The sequence below is a fragment of the Antechinus flavipes genome, chromosome 2 (assembly GCF_016432865.1).
Source record: "Antechinus flavipes isolate AdamAnt ecotype Samford, QLD, Australia chromosome 2, AdamAnt_v2, whole genome shotgun sequence".
Taxonomy (NCBI): Eukaryota; Metazoa; Chordata; class Mammalia; order Dasyuromorphia; family Dasyuridae; genus Antechinus; species Antechinus flavipes.
Window position 1 is genome coordinate 392,635,055 of NC_067399.1, and position 25,541 is coordinate 392,660,595.

Below are 25,541 nucleotides of genomic sequence, written 5' to 3' on the forward strand. Positions count from 1 at the left end.
TAGTTGTGGCCTAAAAACATGTACCTATCTAGCACATAAATACAGCCAGTATATATAATGGAGATTCGCTAACTGAGAATGACACAAACAGCCACAAGGCATTTCCAAAATCTTTAGGATGACCAATTACTAATGATTTTATTTGAGAGTTAAAATGGATATTTCCTATATTACCTTAATAAAAATACAAATTCTTAATTAAAAAAAGAAATCAAATTCATAAAGTAGACATTTAATTAAAAAAAAAAAAAGACCAAGGGCTGTTTTACTAGACATTTTGAATACTAGCATTCACTTTTAAGTGGTTTGTTAGATTTAAAATTTCCTTTTTTTTCTTTCATGTACTTTCTTTACAAACTAATTTCTCTAGTTAGGTTTAATAAATGGCCCCATCATCACTGAAACTGAAACAGCAGAAGTCCCAAATGTGATTAGCTATTTTAGACAAATGTCACATGCAAACACATTCAGACAAGAAGAGCAAGACAAAAATCCTCAATCAATTTACATGTCTCTGTGGTAAGGATGAATTGCATGACTTGATCCATGAATTCTGTTTTTCTGAGGTTTACTGCTTCAGCCTGTTTGCTTCTATGGTATTACAGACTAACATGGCCAGATGATAACTACTGAGATTAAGAACAATTATTTTACTTGAATGCCTGACTGTCTCCTATCCAAGCTGAATACAGCTGCTTTTAATTATAACATGTATACTAAAATGATTTAATTAATTATAGACTGCAAGAAACAATTTTTCCTACTTATACAGAGAATAGAATTCTTTGGCTTTCACAGAATTCTTTAGCTCCCAATGGGTTAATAATCTTCCTAAAAAAGAAGACACAGGAAGAAACACAGTTATATACAGGGAACACAACTAATGAGCTTGAATGATATCCTTAAGTTTCATATCTTGCCCAAGGCATGCAAAATTTGTCTGATTGGGAGACTTTTTCTAGAACACTTTAACCATGTAGGCTTTAGGGGGTTAAGGTAGTAACAGCAAAATGGGAGGGCTCATCAGAGGAACTTGTCAGGGGAAAAAAGGACTCATGTCAACAAAACATCTACCACATATGCACTTCTCAGTTCCTCTTTAAGCATCATACCAAAATATAAGCCTGATTAGAGGTTAGATTCTCCATCAATCAACTAAAAGCATTCACTTTTCAAATTAAAAACTCTAGAATGAAAGGAGGAAGACAAGACCCTTCTATGCTTCTCCCCGCCCCATCTGACCCCCTCACAGTTCCCTAATTAGATAAAGTTGACCATGGCATCATACCTAAAAAATCTTCAATGGCTTCCTGTTGCCTCTAGAATAAAGTACAAAGTCATCTCAGTTTGGCATTTTAAGTCCTTCACAATATGGTTCCCATCTACTTTTCTTGTCTTATTTCATTTTGCTCCCCTTCATGTATCCTCTTTTTAGCAAAACTGGATTGCTATCTCTTTACCATATAAACCTTTGCATGGCTACCCCATTTAGTGACATACTCCCTCCAGAAACTTAAATCAACAAAACTGCCAATGAGCAAATTCACACACACAAAAAAAGAATTAACCAAGAATTTATCACAAACTACTATGCAGTTATATGTTTAGGGAAAGTAATACTGAATTATCTTCAAAAATATAAACTATCCAAACTAATAGAAAACCAAATAGACACCTTCAATAATCCAGTCTTAGAAAATGAAGTAGAACTGTAAGGAAACTACCCCAAACCCCTCCCCCCCAAAAAAAACCTTAAAACAAAACAAAACAAAATGGATAACCCTCCTGAATCTAAAAGATTAAATGCAGTAAGAATTCTCCCAAGTTTTAAGGAACAATTAATGCCAACACTACATAATTTAATCTCAAAACCTGAGAAGGAAACAATTCTACCAGATTTCTCCTGAGACTAATACTTAAGCCAGGAAAAAATGAAGCAAAAGAGGAAAACCATAGACCAATATTACAAAACTATAGATTAGTATCAGAAATCTGAGAATCCAATCGCTCTTCATTTGACCTCATAGAATTCCTAACTTCCTTTAAATCATAGAGAATGGATAGAACTGCCCAAGTTATTAGTCTCTTCTCCTTCTCTTCCTTTCTTTCCCTTCCTTTCCTCAATTACTTTGTATAAATTTATAAATTTTGTATTGCCTTGTATATGTACATATTACATCCTCCCAATGGGAGGTTAGGGGCAATTTTGGTTTTGTCTGAGTATCCCCAATTCCTACCACAGTATTAATTACATAGTAGTCACTTAATAGATGCTTACTGATTAACTGATTGATGCAATAGTGAATATAATCTTTCATTCATTAACATTCCATATTTGTAAACTGCTATGAAGATAATAAAATGGATAAGAGGATCAAAGCGCCCTCGTGAAACTTAGATTTCAGTAGGAAAGATGAGAAATATACCTAATTATACTATAAGTTATGTAAAATGTATTGAGAGGTACATGGTATTATGTGTGTTCAAAGCAAGGTGAGATTGATGAGATTAGATTCAAGGAACCAAAAAATGAGATTAGGGTTCCTGGCGATCAGGGAGTTAAATGATGAGGCCAGTGGCAGGATCGGGATTCAGAGAACCAAATGAAGAGGTTTGGCTCCCTAAATCCCCTTGGGATTTGTGCAAGGTAGGAAGTTTTGGGAACCCCCTTCTGGTGACACAGAAATCCTTCATAAAAGAATTTTACAAACCCAAAAAGGTAGACTGATAAAAAGAAGTTTATTATTGGCATTGGGAAGTCAGCCTTTGCTATGCATGAATAGAAAGACTGGATTCCTTAGTGGCAAGGTCCAGGCAGAGAAATACAGTTTTTAATAGAGAAATCCTAGCAGAGAGATATAAAGTCTCTTTAGGGAAATAGGTGAAGATAAAGAGAGGGTAACTGATTCCCCTGGGCAGAGTTTGCTAATATGCCATGGATGGCATATTAGGTCCTCTGTGAGGATTGGATTTAAAATTGCCATTTTTATAATAGAAGCCTTTGGCTACAAGCCAGAGGCCTGCTCCTGATGAGGGCTGGTGGGTGGAGTTTGAGCTGGAATTGAACAGAAAATCTTAGAATTGAAAGGGTGTTTCTCCAATTCAATGGGATTAAAATCTCCAACTCTGGACTCAGCTAACCCCACCTAAATAATAGAATGAAGCTGTTTGTCCTCCAGAGGGTCTTTACAGTGGCAGGATTCAAGGAGAAAGTCTCCTTGAAGGAACTTCTCAAGTGCTCTACCTGATGGTTCATTCCCAAAGTCAGAGAGAAAGAGAGTTTTGGGGCTCCCCTCATCATTATCACTCTCAACTACAGGGTCCCAGAAAAGCTTTGTGGGTGATAGAATACTTAGGCTGGATCTTTAAAGATAGTTAAGAAATGGACAGGTAGTCTCAGAGAAAGGACACTCCAGGAAGAAGGAACTTTGTGAGCAAAGACAAGGAGACAGGGAAAAAGATGTTTGAGAAAACACAAAATGATGACATTTTATAAGAATGAGTATTGGAAGATAATATTTAAAAAGTAGGTTCCTAAATCAAGAAGGACATTGAAAGCATGAGGTAAAACAACTTGATGTTACTTAGTTGTTTTTCAGTAGTCTTTGACTTTTTATGATCCCTTTTGGGGTTTTCTGGGCCAAGATACTGAAGTGGTTTGCCATTTCTTCCTCCAGTACATGTTACAGATGAGGAAACTGAGACAAACAGGGTTAAGTGACTTGCCTAGGATCACACTGTTAGTAAGTTTCTTAAACTTGCATTTGAATTCAAGTCTTCTTGACTTCTAGGCCCAAGACTCTACCCACTACACCATTTATTTAATAGGTATCAGGAAGTTGTTAGATTTTTGGAACAAGACAATGACACAATCAGAACTGTTCTAAGGAATGTCATTCTGATGCAATGTGTAGGATGCATTGGGGTGGAGATGGAAAAAGAGACTAGAGGCAGTTGGGGGTTATTATAATAGGCCAGACAAAAGAGAATGAGATTTTGAACTAAGGTGTTGGCATATGAAATGGAAAGAAGATGGATGTGAGAGACATAAAGCAAAGGAAAAAACAGCAATGTTATGTTGCTGAGTATGCTTTTCCTGACCAAGATTTGGAGGCTCACCATGTAGTAGTAGGTTCATTAAGAGGTGTTCTTATCCTTGAAATCTAATTTTCAAATATTTTTGTTGCTACCATTGTTAGGTAATCTTTAATCAACTGTTGTCAGTCTATCAGTCCCTTTATTATTCATTGTTTCAGTTAATCAGTAATTTTTCTCATCTCTTTTCTCCCTGGTTTTCACTAATTTTCTTGTATCCTTTTAGAAATTTTTAACTGTTCTAAAGACTGGCATCAGAAATAAACACTCAAATCTGAACCTCGGCCAATTATCTCTCATCTATTACTTTTTACTGAATAAAGTTCATTGTGTCTCCTTTTTCAGATTCTGAGATTGCCGTCTCCCGATTTTACAACTGTTCATTTTATTTCTTCTGTAACTATTCTGTTTGGATATCTTCCAGGGCTCTAGAGTCCTTGGCCCTTTTCCCATCCCCCACCCTCCAATTTTATAATAATTTATTTCTCAGAGTCTTTATTTGTTTTTTTTTTTTTTCTTGCTTCTGCTAATACCTATCTTCTTCTCCCCCAAATGTCTTTCGGTGTTTCCTTTTGAATGTTCCTGCCAAATATGCTTAACTTTCTGAAATCTAACCTTATAATTTTGATTTTTAAAGATTTTCATATGTCATTTGTATCATCTCTATTGCAATCCATATAATGTTTGGGATTTGGTCTAAATAAAAACTAAAATTTACTGTGAATTAATTCTATTAGTTTAGGGATGGCATAATAAAGATTTAAAATTATTCAGGGAGTGAGATAGCACACATCACCATAAAATACATACCATAAAATGTACAGTATTTGAAGCTTCCCAATTAAACCAGATATTCAATTTTTTCATTTTGTCTTTAAGTCTTGATCACTTAGTCAAGAAATTTTTAGCCTTTTGTTTTTTATTTCAGTCAGGTTAAGTTACAATCACTCAGAATATTTAATTTCTTTATTTTTTTTTTTAAGAAAACTATTCAATATTCAATGATAAAAATCACAGATTTATCTGTGTTTGAATTGCTATCTAGTCTAATCATTTCATGTTAAGAAACTGAGATCTGGAGACTTTTAACTAAGGTTGCACACAATGAATCTTGATTTCCTCATCTTTTAAAATTTAAAATATTACTTGTATTTTCCTACCTTTCACAACTTGCTGTGTTATTTCCAGAAGGTAAAAAAGTGACTTCTAAAATTTTTATGTGGGGTGGGATGAGGAAGATTGGGTTCAGAATTCAAACTTAAAGTCTCTGACTAGATAAGCAGAAATAAATATCCACAGATAGAAAAACCAGAATTTGAACTCAAGCTTTTAGAATCTATCCAATGTTCTTTGCAAGTCTAGGCTTCATGATAATATGTCCAAGAAAGGCTGCTTTGTTCAGAATATTTAATGAATAAGCCGACATTCAGTGCATGGTAAATTCCATCAGATTGATATTTCAGTGATTAAATAAATAAATATGAATTTAGGGGGAGCTAGTTGGTGTAGCACCAGCCCTGAAGTCAGGAGGACCTGAGTTCCAACGTGACATCAGACACTTAACTTGTCTTCTTGATTCAGGCAAGTCACAATCACAATTGCCTCAGCAAAACAAACAAACAAACAAACAAATAAAAAAATAAAAATTTTAAGAAATTTACATAAATATGATTTTAGAGTGAATACATATTTATTTTTAAAAAACTTTCCCAGTTCACTCATCAATGAAAAATATAAGGAGAAAATTTCTACTATAAAAAAATCCAAAGTATCTTAAAGTTAAAAAAAGGTGCATTAAAATATTTTTACACCATTACTTGACTTTTAAAAATTTTTAGTTCAGTAACAATTTTAGTACAACAACAAAAACAATAACACTGCCACCACCAAAACTCTTCTTTATCCATTCTTACAAAATAGTTTTTTCAAAGAAATTTCCAAGAAATCAAAGAAATTCAAGGTAAAGAAATTAGGATTATTCTAAAAACTTGTAAGAAAAAAAACGTTCATTCCAAAGTCTCAAGATAACCTTAAGACTAATGTCAACAACAAAAAGAATATATTTTGTCAACATATATTTAGACAGAGCCACAAGTCAATCTTCTAAAACTGATTTCCTTATAAGTAGTATAAAGTCTCTACTTTGGTCTATACTAGTGATATTTCTCTGTTGACACCATTTCCTTTGCTTTTTTCCCCTTCTAACATTTACAAAGGAAACACAATTGCTTCACACTTCTTTTAACCCTTCCCTGTCTCCTACCTCAGCTGATACAGTACTTTTCCCCTTTTTATATTTCCTAAATGAAAGTAAAGATACCATTTAGTAAGGAGGCAGTGTGGCATTGTGGAAAGAATGCCAAACTTGGAGTCAGGAAAATTTGGGTTCAAAGACTAATTTAGATACCTATGAGCTATGTGACCGTAGGCAAAATTAATTATTCTCTCTCTCTAAGCCTAGGTGTTTTCATCTATGAAATGGGGATGTTAAAGGTAAATATCTCATAGGGTTGTTTGCTGTAAAGCTTAAGTGATATAATGCATGTTGAAAGCTTTATAAACCTTAAGTTTCTATAAAATGCCTGCTCTAATTTATTACTATTATCAACAAAGAGACTGTCCAAAATATTAAAGGAAATGGCATCATATCAGATTCTGCTTCTTCTTAAACCTTTTATAATTCAACAAGAACCATGATTTAAACCCATAATGCTTATAATGATGAATTATATACAACAAATTAACAATATTGTTTTCAAAGATGGTGATCTGTCCATTTCTCCTTTCAGACCAGTGAAGCAAACCTGTACTCAATTCCATTTTTCCCTTTTTCTATTCTAAAATGAAGAGGTCATAAGATTTTGAGTCAGAAAGGATCTCTTAGATATCACCTGTATCTCATTTTTTTTTTTAAACAGGTAAGGAAGCTAAGGAATAGAAAAAGAAAATAAGCTCACATTTCCCTCCTACACTCCAATTCCACATTACCAAACATTTCCAACTAAATATCCTATAGGCACATTAAGCTCAACAAGTCCAAAATAAAGTTCCTTTCCCCATCTTTGCAACATACCTTCCTTCTTGTTGTCTAAGTCTGCAATGAGTTTTCCTTAACTCCTTATTTCCCTCTCACTTTACTTTATTCAGATGCAACTCTTTTATACCTTCAAAGTTCTTTGTATCTACTTTTTTTAAAAATTAAATTAAATTTTATTTTATAATAACTTTATATTGACAGAATCCATGCCAGGATAATTTTTTTACAACATTATCCCTTGCATTCGCTTCTGTTCCGATTTTTCCCCTCCTTCCCTCCACCCCCTCCCCTAGATGGCAAGCAGTCCTATATATGTTAGATATGTTGCAGTATATCCTAGTTTGTATCTACTTTTCTCCAGCTACATGCCCTCCACATCAAGTTAGGGTTCTATCACCTTTCACATGGACTGCCACAGGGAAGTAGCCTTCTTAGAAGCCTACCTGTCAGAAATCTCTCCTCTTCCCAATTCATCCTCCATACAGTTCCCAGTTACATTCCTATAGTAGAGAGTTGATAAACTTCAATTGCTCTTGACTACTTCTAGCATGAAATACAAACATAGAATTTAGCAATTAAAATCTTTTGTAATATGGTTCCAACTACATTTCCAGCCTTATGTCTTATTTCATGAACTCTTCATTTCAGTCAAACTAGCCTTTCTTCTTGTATCTTACACATACAATATTCCACTGCCTTTCTTCATGATCCTTTGCATAATCTGTCCCCTGTTTAGAATGCACACCCTCCTTACTTCTACTCTTAGAATCCTTCCTTCAAAGATCAAATTGAGCAGCCTGCCCTAATACAAGGTCTTTCCTGAATCCCCCTGCCAGCTTCCAGTACCTTCACCTTCAAATTACCTTGAAGTTATTTTGTATATATTTTGTACATATTTACATACACACACACACACACACACACACATGTTTGTTTCCCCTTTAAAAACAAACTCTTTTAAGGAATTTTTGTCTTTGAGGCATTGGCACAATGCCTAGTAAGTAATTTTAAAAGGCCTGGTTGGTCAAAAGGGCAGCTAAATGGAGCAGGGGATAGAGTACTGGCCCTGGAATCAGTAAGACTCATCTTCCTGAATTCAAATTGGGCCTTAGAACTTCTTAGCTTTGTGACTCTGAGCAAGTCACTCAACTCTGTTTTCCTCAGTTTTCTCATCTGTAAAATGAGCTGGAGAAGGAAATGTCAAAACACTCCAGTAATTTTGCTAAGAAAACCCTAAATGGGGTCACTAAGAGCCAGACATGACTGAATAACAAACTGTGAATCAATAGATCTGCTTTTCATGTGTTTCTGAAATGGTTCTGCCTCCTCTTTATTGATTTATTTTCTATCAAAGACTTTACAAAATTGCATCCAACAAAAGGCCCTGAAATATTTCATGTTTTACTGTGGAATCTAAGACTCTATAGACAGAAAGTGGAAGAGACCTTATGGATCACTTAGTCTAATCCCTCACCCAGTGAAAAAAGCTTTTATGTGAAAAAGGATTCTTAGCAACAGTCCTATTGTACTTGTGTTTTCTGGCATAATAACAGTGATATTACTATTATCCACATTTTTGAAATGTAAAAATTTAAGCACTGAGAAATTAAAAGATTTGACCATACTCTACAAGATATAAAATTCAGAACTTAGACAAAAAATTCTATTTTCTTTTTTCTATGCTTTTTCTTTTCCCCCTTTATTTCACCTCTTCCCCAATCTTCAAGTTTGCCAACAATTCAACAAAACGTTTATGAAATCTTCACTATGTGCATTGCTGGGTGAAGAGGTAGCTGACGTTCTGTAAAGCTAAATTTAAAAGTGCATTTCAGTTCTTTGCATTCCAACTGGCATACTTTTTGAGAACCCAGGGTCACCTCCAGCCAAGTTCTACTACAGTGCTTCAGAAGGGTGTGGAGGTGACCTGGGGTCTTCAAAGGAATATGCTAGCAGACTACAAGCTCCTACAGGCTTTAACAAGTTAGAAAGGTTTCAAGTATGAGCCTGCAGTGGACTATATATTTTATCATATGACTAACATTGTAGTTAAGTTTGTAGAGGGGCTCACTACTATGCTGCCCACATGCTGCTGACATGTTCAGCCATAGTGGCATTCTATGTTGAAAACTATCTACTAAACTATCAAACATTTATTAAACAACTGCAAAATGCCAGGCACTACCACAGAATCATTATCTGTAGAGACAGTATCCATAGTAGAGAAACCAAGAGTCTTTTGAAGTATCTCCTACTTTAAAAAAATTTTTCTACAAATACTGCTTTACTTCCTCTTTACCTCAATCATATTTCTACTCTCAACAATAATGAATATCAACAAATTATTCTTAATATTTATTCTTGATATTTTTGAGATTTGAGGAAGATTTTCAATGGAAAAAAATTGAGAAGCAAAAATTATATTGTTTGGAAAGATATTCTTGGGTAGGTGGAAGAAAGGAGGAAGCAAAACAAAGTTTTTAAGCCTACAATTTGAAATGCCTAAAACTGTGGAATTCTTTTCCCTTTCCCAATTAAAAACCAAAACAAAAACTGAAATTTGTTCAAATGACACAGCTGTAAGGATCATCATGTGATAACCATAAGGTCATAAGTCACTGCACTACTCCAACCAGCATGAAATAAATTAGTTGCTAAATTGGATGTCATTTCACAACAGTTTTCAAAACCTGGCCACCAAATAAACTTTCATAATGGCCATTGTCAAATATTACTGTTGAGTATTATGAAATTAACTGGAATAAAGGCTAGCTTTTTAATAAAAGGAGCTATTATACTCCTAAAAATGAAAATTCAAGGTGAAAAAAATACATTAAGCAATAAATCTAACTAGATCATTAGATTTTCCATTTACCTTTATATAAAATTTTAGATCACTGTAGAGCACATGGTATAAGTATAAAATATAATTTACTTTCACTACTAAGCAACCACAAGCTGTAATGCAGACACCATTAATCCTTCACACATTACATTTTTTTAAAAGCAGAATTAAAGCTATTTAACAGCACTAAAAAAATGTTGAAAATTAACTTTGTTTTTCAAAAGTAGTACACTCAACAATCCACATTAAGTCATTAATATTTAAACTGACACAAAGATAAAATTAAAGGATGACACACTTTCATCACAAAATAATTGAATGTAAGGACTACAGTCATATAAATAGGTTAATTAAATTAGTGTCTAGTGCTTTTAGGAACCATAATTTATCCTGTATAGATATTATTATATTAGAATTTACTTTACTTAGGTTAACTGAAAGCAACACAACAGTTATTAAAGAAGTAAGTTTAACTCAAGGAATTTAATATATACCATTCTAATTATGTTCTTTAAAGAAATTCCAATGTATATTGTTTCAAATATACAGACAAAAGTTTCAATAAACATGGAACAAATAAAAATCACCTTGGCAGAAACATTCTAAAAGGATTTAAATATAGCAATTTTATCCTTTAAGAAAACATTCAATTACAGATTTTAGAATCACTATTAATTTTGATCTCAATTTAGAATGGTCAAATCAAAATCCTTATCCACCTTTTTCCCCACTCTCCTTCCACCCCCTGTACATCAATTTCCTTATGTAAAAAGTCTCTTCCTGCTTCAAGTTTCTCTCCATTGGCTATAGATACTGCTGATTCAGGAACTGTTTTTACTTTGCTAAATTTATCTTAATTTTGGCAATCTGCCATCATTCTACACTGTCCCTTCCACCCTCCCCCATGCTAACCTAAAATCCTCAGGGAAATCCTAATAATAAAACATCCAAAAAATTACAATAGTAGGATTAAAATTTTGCTTAAGAAAACTGAATTCTGCTTGTTGTTTAAATAGATAAAAGTATTTTGAGATTAGATTTCTCATATTTACTACTCTAAGACTGAAATAGAAAAATCTGCTTTGCTTTCTCCCAAAATAGTTTAATATATATTGGAAAGAAATATGTTATAAGAAGTCATACTTCAAATTGCCTTAGCACTGAAATGAACAGAAAACAAACCAAAAGAAAAACTATACAGAATGTTAAAGATTTCTCTTTTTAAGCGGCATTTTAAGACAGGAGTATTTTAATTTTCTATAAAACATGTAATACAGAAATAGAAGCTAATGTAGAAAAGAATCAAAGAACTTGGACCTGTCAGAACTTAAATAAGCTGCTATTATTAGGTATGATTTTTTAAAATCTCCTATAAAAACACAGAATTACTATTTTCAGATATAAATTGAAAGAAAATATTGAAAAATCTTTACATAATGTTTTCAACTACAACTTATTACCCTGTACCCATTAATTTTGTTTATCATTATTATTATTATTAATTCTCACTTCATATAAATATACTATCAGAGTTCATTTATTCATGCAGTTTTAAGCTGATCCCAAGGGGAGCAAGTGCAATGAAGAACAGTATTAAATTCACTTTGCCTATTCAACACATACCAATATGTATGTGTATCTCAAAGTTATGTATGTGTATACTATCGTAATATATTAAATTTCACTTAAGTATATTTTGCTAGTTTGCTCTTTACCAGATAACATGGAATAAAATTTTCTTTCTTCCCCTCAAAATATTTTAATGTGTATTGAAAAAGGTATATTCTAAGAAATGATATACCAAATTAGCACTAAAATGAACATAGAGACCAAATTCAAAGAAACATTTATATGTCACATATCTAAGTTTTATAAAACATACACATATACACATCAAGATTAACTTCTATTGAGACTAGTAATCATCACCTAATTATCAAAGAGAAGAAAAATATCTATATTTTTCAAAAGTGCTGATGGGGTTTATTTTAAATCTCATAAAGATATTATATTTACTAATATAACTGCTCTACTTCTGTCACCTGGAAGCTACGGGAAAGACCCAGGCTTAGATAATCAATCAATTAATATATCAATGCTCATATTTTCATGTTTAAGTCTTTCACATGAAAGAAAAATATCCAAATGTAAGACTCTCCTTGAACAATATCCCAAAGACCTTAGTCTGATTATAGGATCATAGGATCAATTATTGATTTAGAGTTGGAAGAGGGCCTCACAGGTCAAGTCTAGCCTCCTAATTTTATAGATGAGGAAAGGTTAAGTGACTTGATCTGCTAGGTGATGCAGTAGATAGAGTATCAGATTTGGAGTTAGGAAGACATACAAATCTAACCTCACATACTTACTAGCACAACAATATATAAATTTAAATTATGTTATTAATTATAAGATGCAACTGAATAATCCAAGTCTTAACATTTCCATCCTAAGGGCACTCAACCTTAACATATTAGTTATCTTCGTAATAGAACGAAGCTTTGTCAGAGAAATTTTGCTATGAAATTTCCTCCCACCCCGCAACTCCTATAAAATATATGAACTCTTTTTATTTTCAAATGAAGGAATAAGGAAAGACTATAAAGGAACAATGAAAAATATATATATATATTAAACTATGTACATACACTACAATCCTCTCAATTTCTTCATAGTAACTACAATATAAAAAGAACCAAAAGCAAACAAAAGCAGCATTTCAACACATTCAATCTTTCTACATGACTGAATTTCACAGAATAAATTAATTTCAAAAGGCACAGAAGCAACCAGTATTAAGAGAAGAGATTGTAAAGATGTCAAAGAAAAAAAAGGAAGAAACGAACAAGAGAGAGAAAAAGGAAGAAAGGAAGGAAGGAAGATGAGAAGGAAAGGAAGGAGGGAAAGGAGAAAAATAATTTTTAATTTTATTCATTATCCATTAGTAAAGTTTCCATTAAGAATGACATTAATAGTGATTATAAAAGAATCCTTCCCTTTTCACTAATACTTCACTTTAAATATAAAACATATAAAACATATAAAATTATTTAAATATAATAATTCACTTTAAAAAGAATCCTTCCCCTTTTCTCTGGCAAAACCTCAAACTGAATTTTCTGACATCTTTGCAGCACTATTTTAACAGGCAAGATAAAGACAGATTTTCACCACTCAGGCTTTATATCCATATGACACCTCAAGATCATCAATGTTCTCTTCTCCCTCTAATAAAGTTAATAATGTAGTACAGTTAACAGAAGCATTACCAAATCAACAAACTTGACTTCTTCCCTCTCGCTACTAGAAGCCTAAACGGCATATTGAACAGGCTTTCAAAGTTGATCTTTGTCTTACATGGTTCCTCCTGTTAATTTAGCGCTTTTAAAAGCAGTCAATATTTTACAATTAGAGTCTTAAGAATACTACAAAACAACAACAAAAAAACAAACAAAGGAACATAATGAACATGAAACAACCTAGTTCTCTTTCACCTCTTTACAACATAGTTTCAACACCAAAGGCAAAAAAATTCTGAAAAATTAATCATAAGACAATGTCTTCCTATCAATGAAAAGATCATGTTATATGTGGACTTTCCATAGGTTAATTTGGAACCTTTTAACTTATTTTTCTTATGTTAACCTGGACAGAATGAAGTTGAAGGACCTTTATTGTTTACCTATCAATAAGCCCTTGACTCTAAGGCTTAATTAAGCAAGATGCTTCATCTTTTAATCTTACTAATGCTAAGTACATACTGTGTGATTACTCAATGCTTTAGACACAAATTTAAGGAATTTCCAGAAGTGTAGTTTATAGCTAAAATTTTAATTACTCTGAAAAAGAAATGCTAAAAGGGAGTTAAAATTGAATAAGTAGGCTTTTTTCTTCTACTATTTTTACATTTGCAATGAAAATATTAGGAATAATATCTAGTTGATATCTCCAAATTAACTTTAAGTTGTTCTCTAAGGTTCCAGTCAAGACTAATGTTTAACTAGAGCCCAATAATATAAAGGCACAATAGAAAAGCAACCATTTTGAGTCATATCAATGTTGCTCATTTGAAAACAATAGATTGATTCAATCTGAATCAAAGAAACATTGAAACTGAAAAGAAACATTGTTTGAATTTATTTGAGTGAATTTCTCTTCTGAGTAATTCTAGTTCCCCAATTCCAACTAAGTTAATGCCATAATGTATAAAATTTCCAAAGAAAAGTTACCAAAGGAAATTGCCCAAGCCACCATCAGTTTAATTGGAAAAGCTGAAGAGCATTAAGCAAAAAATAATCACATCAAGTAGATTCAGAGAAAGTTGAGAGCTAACAGGGTCTTTAGAGGGGACCTAGTCCAACTTCCTCTTCTGACACAGGGGGAAACAGACAGAAGTAATGCCCCAGGTCACTGAAAAAAACAAGATAATAATACTTCCTTTTCAGAGTTATGAAGACAATCCATTAAGAATTTATATTGTTAAGAGACTTACAAAGTGCTATGAACTTGGGAGCAATTATTATTCACAAGATAAGTGTGTTCACTTATCTTTTTTTTTTTTTTTTTTTTGGTATACATCTTCTGTGTTCACCCTTAATGCAAATGGATGTTTTTTGTTTCATGCATTTAATATTTGGGCAAGGAAAATGAAAGCAAAATTATATCATTATGAGCACAAAATGCTCTGATAATCCTCAAGTGTTTCATAAAACATAACATTTCCCATGGCATGGTTACAGCTTTTCACAACCTGCAAATTAATGGAGGATCTATTCAGAGAGTCAAATATGTACAATCACAGGTTTTATTGCCCCAAATTTCTAGATGTAAACAAATATAGTAAAAGAAATCTTTAAATGCAAAACTTATTCTCAAATGCTTACTTTCAAATACAAACTCCTAATGACCCGTAACAATTTCATGAACCTCAATTCACAAAGATAATGAATATAAACTGTTTTCTTACAAATAAGAAATTACTTAAACAAAGCATAATTGTAAAGGTTTAAGTAAAACACAGAAATTTTTGGTTTTGTTTACTTGACCAAATCTTTTTAGAATCATTTTAGGAATCATGGTTTACAATGACCAAATCTTTTAGAAATCTACAAAATTATTTAGCTTTCTTAACAAACAGAAAATATTCCCAATATAGAAATGTGGAAAGATCTACCCAGTGTAAAATGTGGCTGAAACAAAAAAAGTGGGCCAGATATAAAATCCTCAAAAAGAAGTAAACAAGAATACTAAACAATATTAATATTTAAGAGGAAATATGACACAGTATCATACAAAGAAAATTGAATCAATATTATTCTTGACATCTCCTCCTAGCAAAAGACTACAAACCACAATCTTTCTCTACTAAACCAAAATATGTTAAAAATCAAAACCTTTTGTTTCATTGTTATGGATTGAAACTGTTTCTTATCAGAAACGTGCACCTATAAAACAGGGTTGAAAATTAAATCCCAAGATCAAGAAAGCTTTTAATGACCTGACAATTGAAGAGTAAACCAAGCAAGTGACATCCTGAGAACACAAGCTCCACAAAATCTGTGTTCAAGCGTGAATTTGAGAATTCTCAAACACTGAAAAGTCCCCAAAGGGACTGATGAGTGGAGGCTTCTTATTTAATTTACATCCTGAGACCCATGGACAGGAACTATGTCTTACTCAGTATTCTGCTGTGTGCCTACCATGTACTACTAACATTAAATAAAAGTCAAAAACAAAAACAAGTTCTGCAACAAGGATTCTGGATAGCCAGCAGGCCTCAATACTGATCATTCTAATTTCTAAATCTTCACTCCTTTCACACTGCTAGCAAAAAATAACATTATTCATAAATATATAAGTATAGAAGCTTGATATTATCATTAGCATGTTTTAATATAAAAGCACCTTTACATTGTAATAGAAATATATCCTTTAACAATCAGTGAATTCAGCATACACTATAATGAAGACACTTTGATTTGGGCAAAAGTGATGCCCTTTGCCTTTATGTCACACCTAAGGGAGTATGAGAGTCATTCAAAAACAGTGAACACATTGAAAAAAAAAATCAAATGATCTTAGACCTATCCTTAAAAAAAATATATTCATATGACTCTTACCTTGAATATCCATTAGAAAAAACAGATCGATTGGTGAAATTCAAAGTTCCCAAGGAAGTCAAGTTGTCATCTCCAGATCCCTGGCACCTATTCCAATTTTCTGAACCAACAGGAATGGGTGGAATGACATTAAATACAGGCTTGTGATCCTGTTGCTGAGAAAGGGATGAAGTATTCAAGTCGTAGTGATACATCTGTCCCCCAGAGGTACTCACACCATGAACAGAAATGGCAGACATCTTGTTTCCAATTATATTTGTCCCAGAAAAACTTCCTTGACAGTAAACTGGGCCCAATTTCTCCTGTTTAATTACCCCAGGAGTACAAAGTTCAATAAAATCTTCCTTTTCTGTTTTCACTTGAGGCAATGGTATATTAGAAGTGGGTATAATCAGACCCCCCTGCTCCATAATTTTAGGCTTAGTGTCCGGCAAAATAAGAGGCTTGCAGTCTTCATCTGCATTTCCTTCTAAAAGAAATGACTCATCTGTTGCTAAAGGAGAAAGCAAACAGTTTTCGTCTAACAAGGGGTCTAACCTCCATGGGCTCTCATTTGCCTCCTTATTTGGGGACCCAGCAGACAATTCCAAATCCTGTAAAATATCAAAGGTACTTTGGTCTTCAGTATACAATTTTGCATTGCCATCAGAAGTGCCAATTGGGCCCTTTTTAAAAGTCGGCTTTTCTAAAGCTTTATCAAAATTAGATGTTGTTGGAAATTCATTATCTGTAGCAGATGCTGAACTCTTGGGGCTTTGGGGTACCCTGGATGACTTACTGAGGCTTGCGATGCTCTCTTCAAGAAGCCTAAAATCTGTTTCACCAATTTGGCCCTGCTGAGGAAATACCAGATCATTTCCCATTACTTTTGTATCTGTGTCACCCATATAGAGTCCCATTGATAGAGATACTGCCTTGGATAAGTCTGGCTGCTGTGCACTGCTTGCTGATCCTTTAGAATAGTCACCCAAAAGAGGTTGCTGCTTAGAGTCTGATTGAGAAGCAGCAGCCAGTGAGGATGAAGATGCAGGAATCTTGACAGTAGCTCCACCCCTTATCGGTTTATAAAAGTCCATTACATTTCCTCTCTTCCGACCATGTATGCTTTTGGTGGTTTCTTCTCCAAGGGAGGGACTTAACGATTCTTTTGAGTCCATCAGTTAATACCAGCTAGAAAAAGAACATATATACCATAACTAAATAAGTCACCAATACATTCACATCAGCATTTTAATGATAGGATTAGGTTCATAATATGAAAGAAGCTCAACATGTATGGATTTTACTAATCTTACTCCACATCACCAGAAGGGTAGTTTCTTTCTAGAGTTATAATCAAGTTTCCTCTGCTTCATCAAATGTAGTATTTCATACAATTACAGATCATCTACAAAACAGCCAAATTACAACCTGATATTTTGCCATTTACTTGTTCATTCATATAAAAATTTAATGTATAATAATGTCTGTAATTAAAATGATTATTTTAAAAGATTATATATCAATGTGTCAGGAAAGGTGGGGAAATGACTAAAACCTACCATTTTTTAATCAAGACTGCAAGAGAAAATACTGAAGAATCCTGAGTTATTCCCTAAATTTTCCAACTCCATTTAGCCCTTTATCTAATACCTAGCATACTACTATCTGCAAATGAATCCTCTACTCCATTCTAATAAACCAACACTGCCAATCTGCTAATCTCCTGGACAAAGGAAAATGTTCCCATTTTAAACTCCATCATAGCGACATAGTAATTCAGGACTTAAGTCTGGATATTCACAATGAAAAACAAGCCTGGGTTAATGTAAGTTAAAGATAGTTTACATTTCAAGGAGACAGACTAGAAAATATTATTTTTCTGACAAAAATGTGCATTTGTTTGAAATGTAAATATAAAAATTATTACTAATTCATACTGATAGTATAGGATACTGCCTAGGTATGTTACATTATTTAGCTATTAATATATAGTTTTCTGTAACCACTAGTATATCCTATTCTGAGCTCACTGCATTTTCTCCCCTTTGAAACATAATTTAGAGTATTGAAAAGAAAATAGTGAAGATCCAGATAATCTGACTGGGACTGGAGGATGTTGGGGGGAAAAAAGCCACAATAAATAACACTCACTGGATTTTAAACCTTCACCCATCCCTTAAAAAAAAAAAAAAAATTTCCATGACTGTCTAAGAAGATCTTATTAGAAAATCATGCCTTCAGTAGAGAGCTAAATTGAGAATCCATTTAATAATTAAAATTATCTGAAAGGTCCAAAAAGACTGACATAAATATTTAGGACGATCTAGTCAAATCCAGTCCAATAGGAAAAACTTTTCTGTAGGAAGTTAAAAATCATAAACTTGATAGCTAGTTGCACAGTAGAGTCCCTAGGATACAGGGCTGGGAGAGAGGCTGAAGGTGGGTGGAGTAAGGAGCTGCAATAACATATCTTGAGTACATGAGGTTTAACTTCTAGTCCCTCTGCTACGTTTACTTGATAATGATCTCTAAACACACACAAGGTATCAAATGGAGTCTAATGAATTTCCACGGGCTTTCCTGACAGCTGCCTTCAAACCCGAAACCATAACAACACCCAGTTCGGCCGCGGTAGTGAAGGGGATGGGGGTGGGGGGCAGAACGACAAAATTGTCCTTCAAGCAATATTTTTCTTAGTTTAAAGTTACGAATGAACCTGCAACATTAACCGGTCCTTACGAACAATATCCAAATATCTAAAGTGGCACTACAACGCTTCAATTAGCACATTTACAACCAAAATACAAACATCAGAACTATAGTCCGTCATAAACCTCAGACTACAAAATAACTCGAAGGTCGGTTTAAAAGACTGCTCAATCACGAAAATAGGAAAAAGGAAAAAAAAAAAAAAAAGGAAAAACAAAGCACTCATTATCTAATTGGAAGGAAGAAACCCCCACAAAAGCGCGAAGTGTCTAGAAATGTGTCGAGACCTGTTGAGCTCTTTCTCCGACACGCCCACTTCTGCAAGATAACACCAGCCCCTAAGAGAAGTCTGCAACTTTCAGGCTGTCAGCCTCTTTCGTCCCCGAAAAAAAAAAAAAAAAAATCCACCCATGCAGAGAGCTCAGAAGGGAGACACGTCGTAGCATGGACGGAAATTCTAATCAATCCTAGGCAACAGTTAACATTTTCGGGAAAGAAAAGAGTTAAGGCACTATTTCTTTTTTTTCGCGTTTAGGATAAAAATAGATATCAACCCTCAAGGAAGAAAAATAAGGGGTGGCAGAGAGAAGAAGTGGGGGGGGGAGTATTGCGGCTTTCCTAGTACGGTATTAACTCAACCTGAGGCTTGGGGGCCCCGACTTCCCCGCCAGGGAGCTTGGAGCCCACGCCGAGAGGCATTATTTCAGCCTCTTGGTCCGAAAGTACAAGCTCAGCTTCCTCCCCGTCCACCCCACGCACCCAAGCATGGCAGGGGGGTGGCGAGGGGGAGGGAGCAAGCACTGTCACCCTTTTTTCTGTCCTTTCGTCACTGTCAAATCTCCCTACTCAACCCCTCCCCACTCTCCTCCCCCCTCCCCCAGTTAATAAAAGTTTTCAAGATTCAAAGCCGCCCCCTAGGATTCAGTGCCTTGCCAAGAAAGACTCTCAGGGCTTTGGGGGAAGGGGGCAGAGGTAGCAAGCACCCGTAACCCCCCCTTTTCTCCATCTGCCTCTTACCTCATCTAGGGGTCCGGTTCTCCCGCCACCTTCCACAGCTCCCACCACGGCCGAAACAAACAACTTAGCGTGTGAAAGAAGGAGGAAAAAATATTTTTCTAAAAAAAGGAAGTAAACAGCCGCCCCCTTTTCCATGGGGGGAAAAGGGGGAGAACCCCAATTTAAAAAGTCTTGCCCTTTTTCCACACCGCCTAGAACTGTCCTCGGCCCTTCTTCGGGTCTTCTGGACTGTTGTTTATAGGTACATTTCTTCTCCCCGGAGTCCTCCCACCCTTCTTCTCCTTCTTACACCCACTTTCAGCCGTCCCCGACAGGCGGGCGGTGACTCGGGCTCTAGTCACAGACCGAGCTAGCAAAATGGAGGAGGAGGAGGAGGAGGAGGAGAAGAAGGGGAGGGAGGACACGGGAAAGGGCTGCCTGGTTGTAGAGAGAGAGGGAGAGTTGGACCGAGATGGGGGCGGAGGGGGGGGAGGAGGAGGAGGCGGCGCCACATCCACATACACACACGCACATGCACACACGCACACACTCACATATTTCGCCGCTCCCAGCGTGTACGAAGCCTGAGGGGCAGCAGCTGGCGGGGAACGATGCAACCTGTTGGTGATTGTGAGCAATTGCAATCGCACGCTCAGCTCCCCAAGCCCCTCGAACGCAGTCCAGTCCGGCAGCCGGCGCCTCCCGCTTCTCCTTCTTGGCAGCAACTTAACTCCCACCACCTCCTTTGCACACGGAGCCCCCACCTCTCCTACCCCGGTCCCCACATATAAGCTTACCTCCCTGCAGCACCGATTACAGAAGCTAAGTAATATTTACTGCATTTCAACCCCAGTCTCTGCACGCGCATTGTGCCCTCCCCTCCTCCTCACCCTTCTGCCCTTCATCTCCAAAGGAAAATAAAAAACAAAAATAAACGCGGCTGCGACAGACCTGGTCTTTCTGGGGAGGGAGAGGAAGCAGAGACGCTTAGTTTGTGTAGTTTCTTTTTCTCCCTTCCTTCCCGCCCCCACCCTACTCCATTTCTCCGGGCTGAGCTGACTTAGAAGATCAATTCTGATGACGGGGATGACGAAGAATACCCGGTGGGTGATGCATGTGACAGTGGACCGGCGAGGGCCGCTGTCCACTCCGAGGGAACTGGGCTGGAGCGGGGCGGAGGGTGGGGGACAGTGCCCAGTGCACAAAGTCCAGAGGCCTGAGCCATGGGGCCGGCCAGGGGGCCGGCTGTCTCCAAGGGAAAACCAGGCGGGGGTGGTCCGCCGAGACCAGCACGAGATACTTTAAGTGTCTCACTTAGGAAAAGACGCCTAGAAGGGAATACAGTTTTCGACCCATGAGGAAGAGATGGTGGGGGCAATGAGCAGCCCCCAAGCCACACATTTAAGGTAGGAGAAGAAGGCTGAGAAGGGGGCACGGTGCGGTACACAAGTCTATCTCTCAGACTTGATCGACGGACACGCCCTCGGGCAAACATTTAAGGGGGGGAAGAAATAGCATACGTACATTTGGCCCCGAGAGAGTTGCATGCATGAAGGTTCCCCCCACCCACGCATCGTCTGTGCAGCGAAGTCTGCAGCCGCCGCTCCCCGCCACCTTTATCTTGCGCTGGGAGAAGTTGCAAAGCAAAACCCACCCTCCCTCTCTGTGGTCCCCCACCCGAGTCGAGTCGGAGCCGCAGCGGCGGCAGCAGCAGCAGCGAGAGGAGGCGTCGCCTGCCAAGTTCAACCTCCACCCCTCCCATCGCTCTCACTTAAAGGAAGTTACCAGCCAAATGAAAAAAAAAAAAAAAAAAAAAAACCAAAAAACAAAACGAAACGAAACAAAACAAAACAAAAAACCCCTCCCGCACACTGTACTTTTGGAGTGGAAAGAAGGGGAATGGGGAGTTGAATGTGAAACTGTGACTTGCCATGGAGAATGGCAGGGATCCTCAACCTCTTACACAAATAACCTACATCTAACCTCCTTTCCCACCCCAGCCCCAGCCCAAATTGCAAGTCAGGGCCCCTCCCCTCAATTATGGTTGTAACATTTGCTAAACCTTACACTTCGTACACTACTGACCCTTCCCCTCCCTCGCTCCTTACATGTCCCTCCTCCCCTCACTGAGCCTCTGACAGCAAATCTTTTCAAGTTTCTGCAAAAACTCCTTGCAATAGTTCCCGTTAGACACTTCCCCTCCTCCCCCCTCGAAAGGTCTGAGTGAACCATGAGTTTAACTCTTGCGGGACAGCTTTTAGAACGGCTCAAAGACCCTCACGTATCCCGAGACATTTCCTACTGGGGCGGGATCCTGCTCCCCCTCCAAGGAGCGGCTCCCGCCAAGTCCAGTGGAGAGCGATAGAAAAACCTAACCTTCTACCCCGGATGCCAGTTATTGTAATTATGATTATGATTTGTCTGTGTGTGCACGTGAGGTGATATGCCCGCCCCTGGGTGACAGCGGCGCGGGAAAAGTATGTTTGGAGAGGCCCCCGCTGGAAAAACTCCCAGCTCCTAGGACTCTGGCACCCGCAACACTGAAACTGTCACTTCAGGCCTAGTCTTCGCCCAAGTCATTCCCCCTCCCCCTCCCGATATCCTAACCAGGGATTGGGGAGTCTACCGGAAGCTTCCGGCCGCCATCTTGGTAAAGTAAATTTGCGTTCATCAAACCCTGGTGATCCATATTGGTGCACTGTGTAGTCTCAAGCGGGAGCTAAGCCCTTCGGTTTAGGAGTTTAAATGAAACTTGAGAACCAAAACTTTTGTCAAGGTTGGGCCTTGAACAGACAGTCTTGGCAGAGAAGACTTTCGAGGGATTCCTTTCTCATCCCCTTAACATTGTTTCTAGGTATCCATATTGGTTAAGGGAACGGTGTTCACCATCTTGGTAAAGGGCGAAGGCGAAGGCGCATGCGTAGATCAAGTCCTATCCCGCAGTTTAATTTGATAGCAATTGAGGATCACTAATCTGTGCAAAATGATCCCTTTGGGGTATATTGATTTAGAAAAGAATCCATTGGCTTTATGTTCTATTAGATTTTTATTCATTTTATTAAATTACATTTTTTTTGCTATTTAATAGTATTTATTTTTCCAAATACATACAAAAATAGTTAACTCACTTTTGCAAATTCTTGTTTTCCAAATTTTTCTCTCCTTTTCTCCTCTCCTTTCTCCCCTAGACAAGTAATTCGATAGTTTAAAATGTGCAGTTCTGCACATGACAGAAACATGACAGTTATTTGTCATGCTATGCAAGAAAAATTAGAGGAAAAGGAAAAAAAAAAAACACAAGAAAAAAACTAACAATAACAAGGAAAGGTGAAAATACTGTGCTTTGATCCACATTCAGTCAGTTCTTTCTCTGGATGCAGATGGCATTTTACATCATAAATCCATTCCCAATTACATTTTAATATGTGTCTGGTAACACCAGAGTAAATATAGCCTGATGTCTGTATTTGACTCTTGTAATGCAGAGTGCCTGCCCTGTGGGATGGGAACAAAACTCATGAGTTTGGAAGAAATGTGGCTACACTAACACAGAAAGAAGTTATAGAGCTTTATCTATCCTCCCACCATATTATATATAACCTTTAAGGGTAGCTAGGTGGAGAAAAGGATTGAGTTCTGGGATTGGAATCAGATTTATCTTCTTGAGTTCAAATGTGGCCTCAGGCCTTATTTACTGTATGGGTTATTTCACAGGCAAGTCACCCTGTTTGCCTCAGTTACTCAACTGTAAAATGATCTTGAAAAGGAAATGGCAAATCATTGTACTGTCATTGCCAAAAAAACTCCAAATGGGATCATGAAAAGTCAGAGAGGACTTTTGAAAAAATGACTTAATAACAACAAATAAGCTCTTTCCAAAGATGCTCTGAAAAATTTAGTCAGTTTTTCATTCACTAATTCTTATACACTCAAAGTCATTATATATAGAGCAGATTAAAGGACCCTCAAAGTCAGCATTCTATTTAGAAAAATGGATTCGACGTCAGAAAGACCTAGATTTCACTCCTGGTACTGACTAGCTGAGTAGCCATGAGATCAAGGGCACAGTTTCCTCATCTGTAAAAAGAGGATGATGATATCTTTGTTATTTACCTACCTCACATGAAATAATGTATGTAAGCTTTTAACAAACCTTAATGGAGACCACTTGTGAATTGAAGCATAGTGTTTTTACCTTAAAAAACAAAACAAAAAAAGACCTGTATTTAAATCCTTACATAATGACTGTATGATTTTAGACAAATAATTCAAGCCTCAGTATACTTTCTCCAATTACAAGTTTCAGAGTAGGTATTGTTCTGCATGTTAAAGAAAGTTCTTTACCTGATATGATGTTAACAGACAAAGCCATAAATCTCGTCAAAAATAACAGTAATAATATGGTAATTTTCATAACTGGAAAGCAAGCTGGTTTTTAAGAAATTAATAATAGATTTTCCTTGCTGATCTCATAGCAACTTCATTATCTCTGGTCCATAATATATATTCAAAATCCTTATTTTCTTAGTCCTGGGTATAAAAACGTATAGCTTTTTAAGTTCTCAGAATTTTAGAATTAAACATAACCAAGAATTATTTTGTCTATTTCAGTGCAACAATGTATCAAGTCAATTTCCAATGAATTCCTGGCAGCTTTTCCTTCACAATGTTTCTCTGTCTTTCTGTTTCCATTATTGACAATTGATTCCAAGCATTTCTTTAGACTTTTTCTCTGCCCAAGATCATATTCTTAGTAAGTTAGTTTTGAACTCAGGTCATCTAACTCCTGTCAAGGATTCTTACATTTTTCCTAAAACTTTCCTTACTTTAGTTGTCATACTGTATTAATTCATTTGATCCTCACAATCATCCTTCAAGGTAGATATTATTCAAACAAAACAAATGCAGCCAAGATTAGAAGGAAAGCAAAGTTGGGAAAAAATTTTTATAGCAAATGTCTCCAATAAAGACTATTTCTCAACTATATAGAAAACTGAGTCAAGGTAGGTGTTGTTACCCTTATTTTATACTCCAAGAAATTAAGGCAAACAGATTAAATGATTTGTCCAAAGTCTTATAGTTAATATGTATCTGAGATTGATTTGAACTTGGGCCTTCTTGATTTCAGGCATAGTGCTATATTTGTTGTTCCACCTAGCTGCCTCAGAAAGGTTTCAGAAGCTATCTAGTCCAACCCTTTTATTTTCTAGATGAGAAAAATGAGGTCTGGGGAGATTAAATGATTTATCTAAGATAAACAGCTAGAAAATATCAGATATTTTTCTTGTGCAGCATGATAAATGTGGAAATTTGTGCAGAAGAATTGCATGTTTAACTCATATTCAATTACTTGCTCTCTAGGAGAGAGAGTAGGGAGAAAGGAAGGATGAAAATTTGGGACACAAGGTTTTGCAATGGTGAATGTTGAAAACTATCTTTGCATATCTTTTGAAAATAAAAAAAATATTAAAAAAAGAAAACACCAGATGTGAGATTTGAGTCCACATTAAAATGTAGACGTTGGAGTAGGTGTTCTCCAAGGTCTCTTTCAACTCTAAATGTGAGATGCTGCATTCTCTTCCTTTTCATTTTATTGCCAGGCTCAGTCACTCAACCCACCAGCAATTATTAAACACCAATTATGTCAGACACTGTGCTAAGGTCTGGGAATTCAGATGAAAAAGAAATAGACCCTCCCCTTAAGGAAACTGCATTCTAATAAGACATGGACATATATAGTAATGTACCAAATACAAAGTAA

General features: G+C 36.2%; 1 protein-coding gene across 2 annotated transcripts in view; it reads right to left on the reverse strand.

Annotated features, from left to right (window-relative positions):
* The window catches only part of NR3C1 (nuclear receptor subfamily 3 group C member 1), a 131,121-nt gene extending 108,422 nt beyond the window's left edge, over positions 1–22,699 (reverse strand). Inside the window, exons 1-2 of one of the 2 annotated variants that reach the window (XM_051978636.1) lie at positions 19,802–22,699; positions 16,094–17,263 (exon numbers count right to left, since the gene is read on the reverse strand). In XM_051978636.1, the coding sequence (XP_051834596.1) occupies positions 16,094–17,250 (1,157 nt within the window). In that variant the 5' untranslated portion in view covers positions 17,251–17,263; positions 19,802–22,699. The remainder of the gene's footprint in view (positions 1–16,093; positions 17,264–19,801) is intronic. The other variant, XM_051978637.1, reaches the window with a different exon arrangement.
* Positions 22,700–25,541: the final 2,842 nt, after the last annotated feature.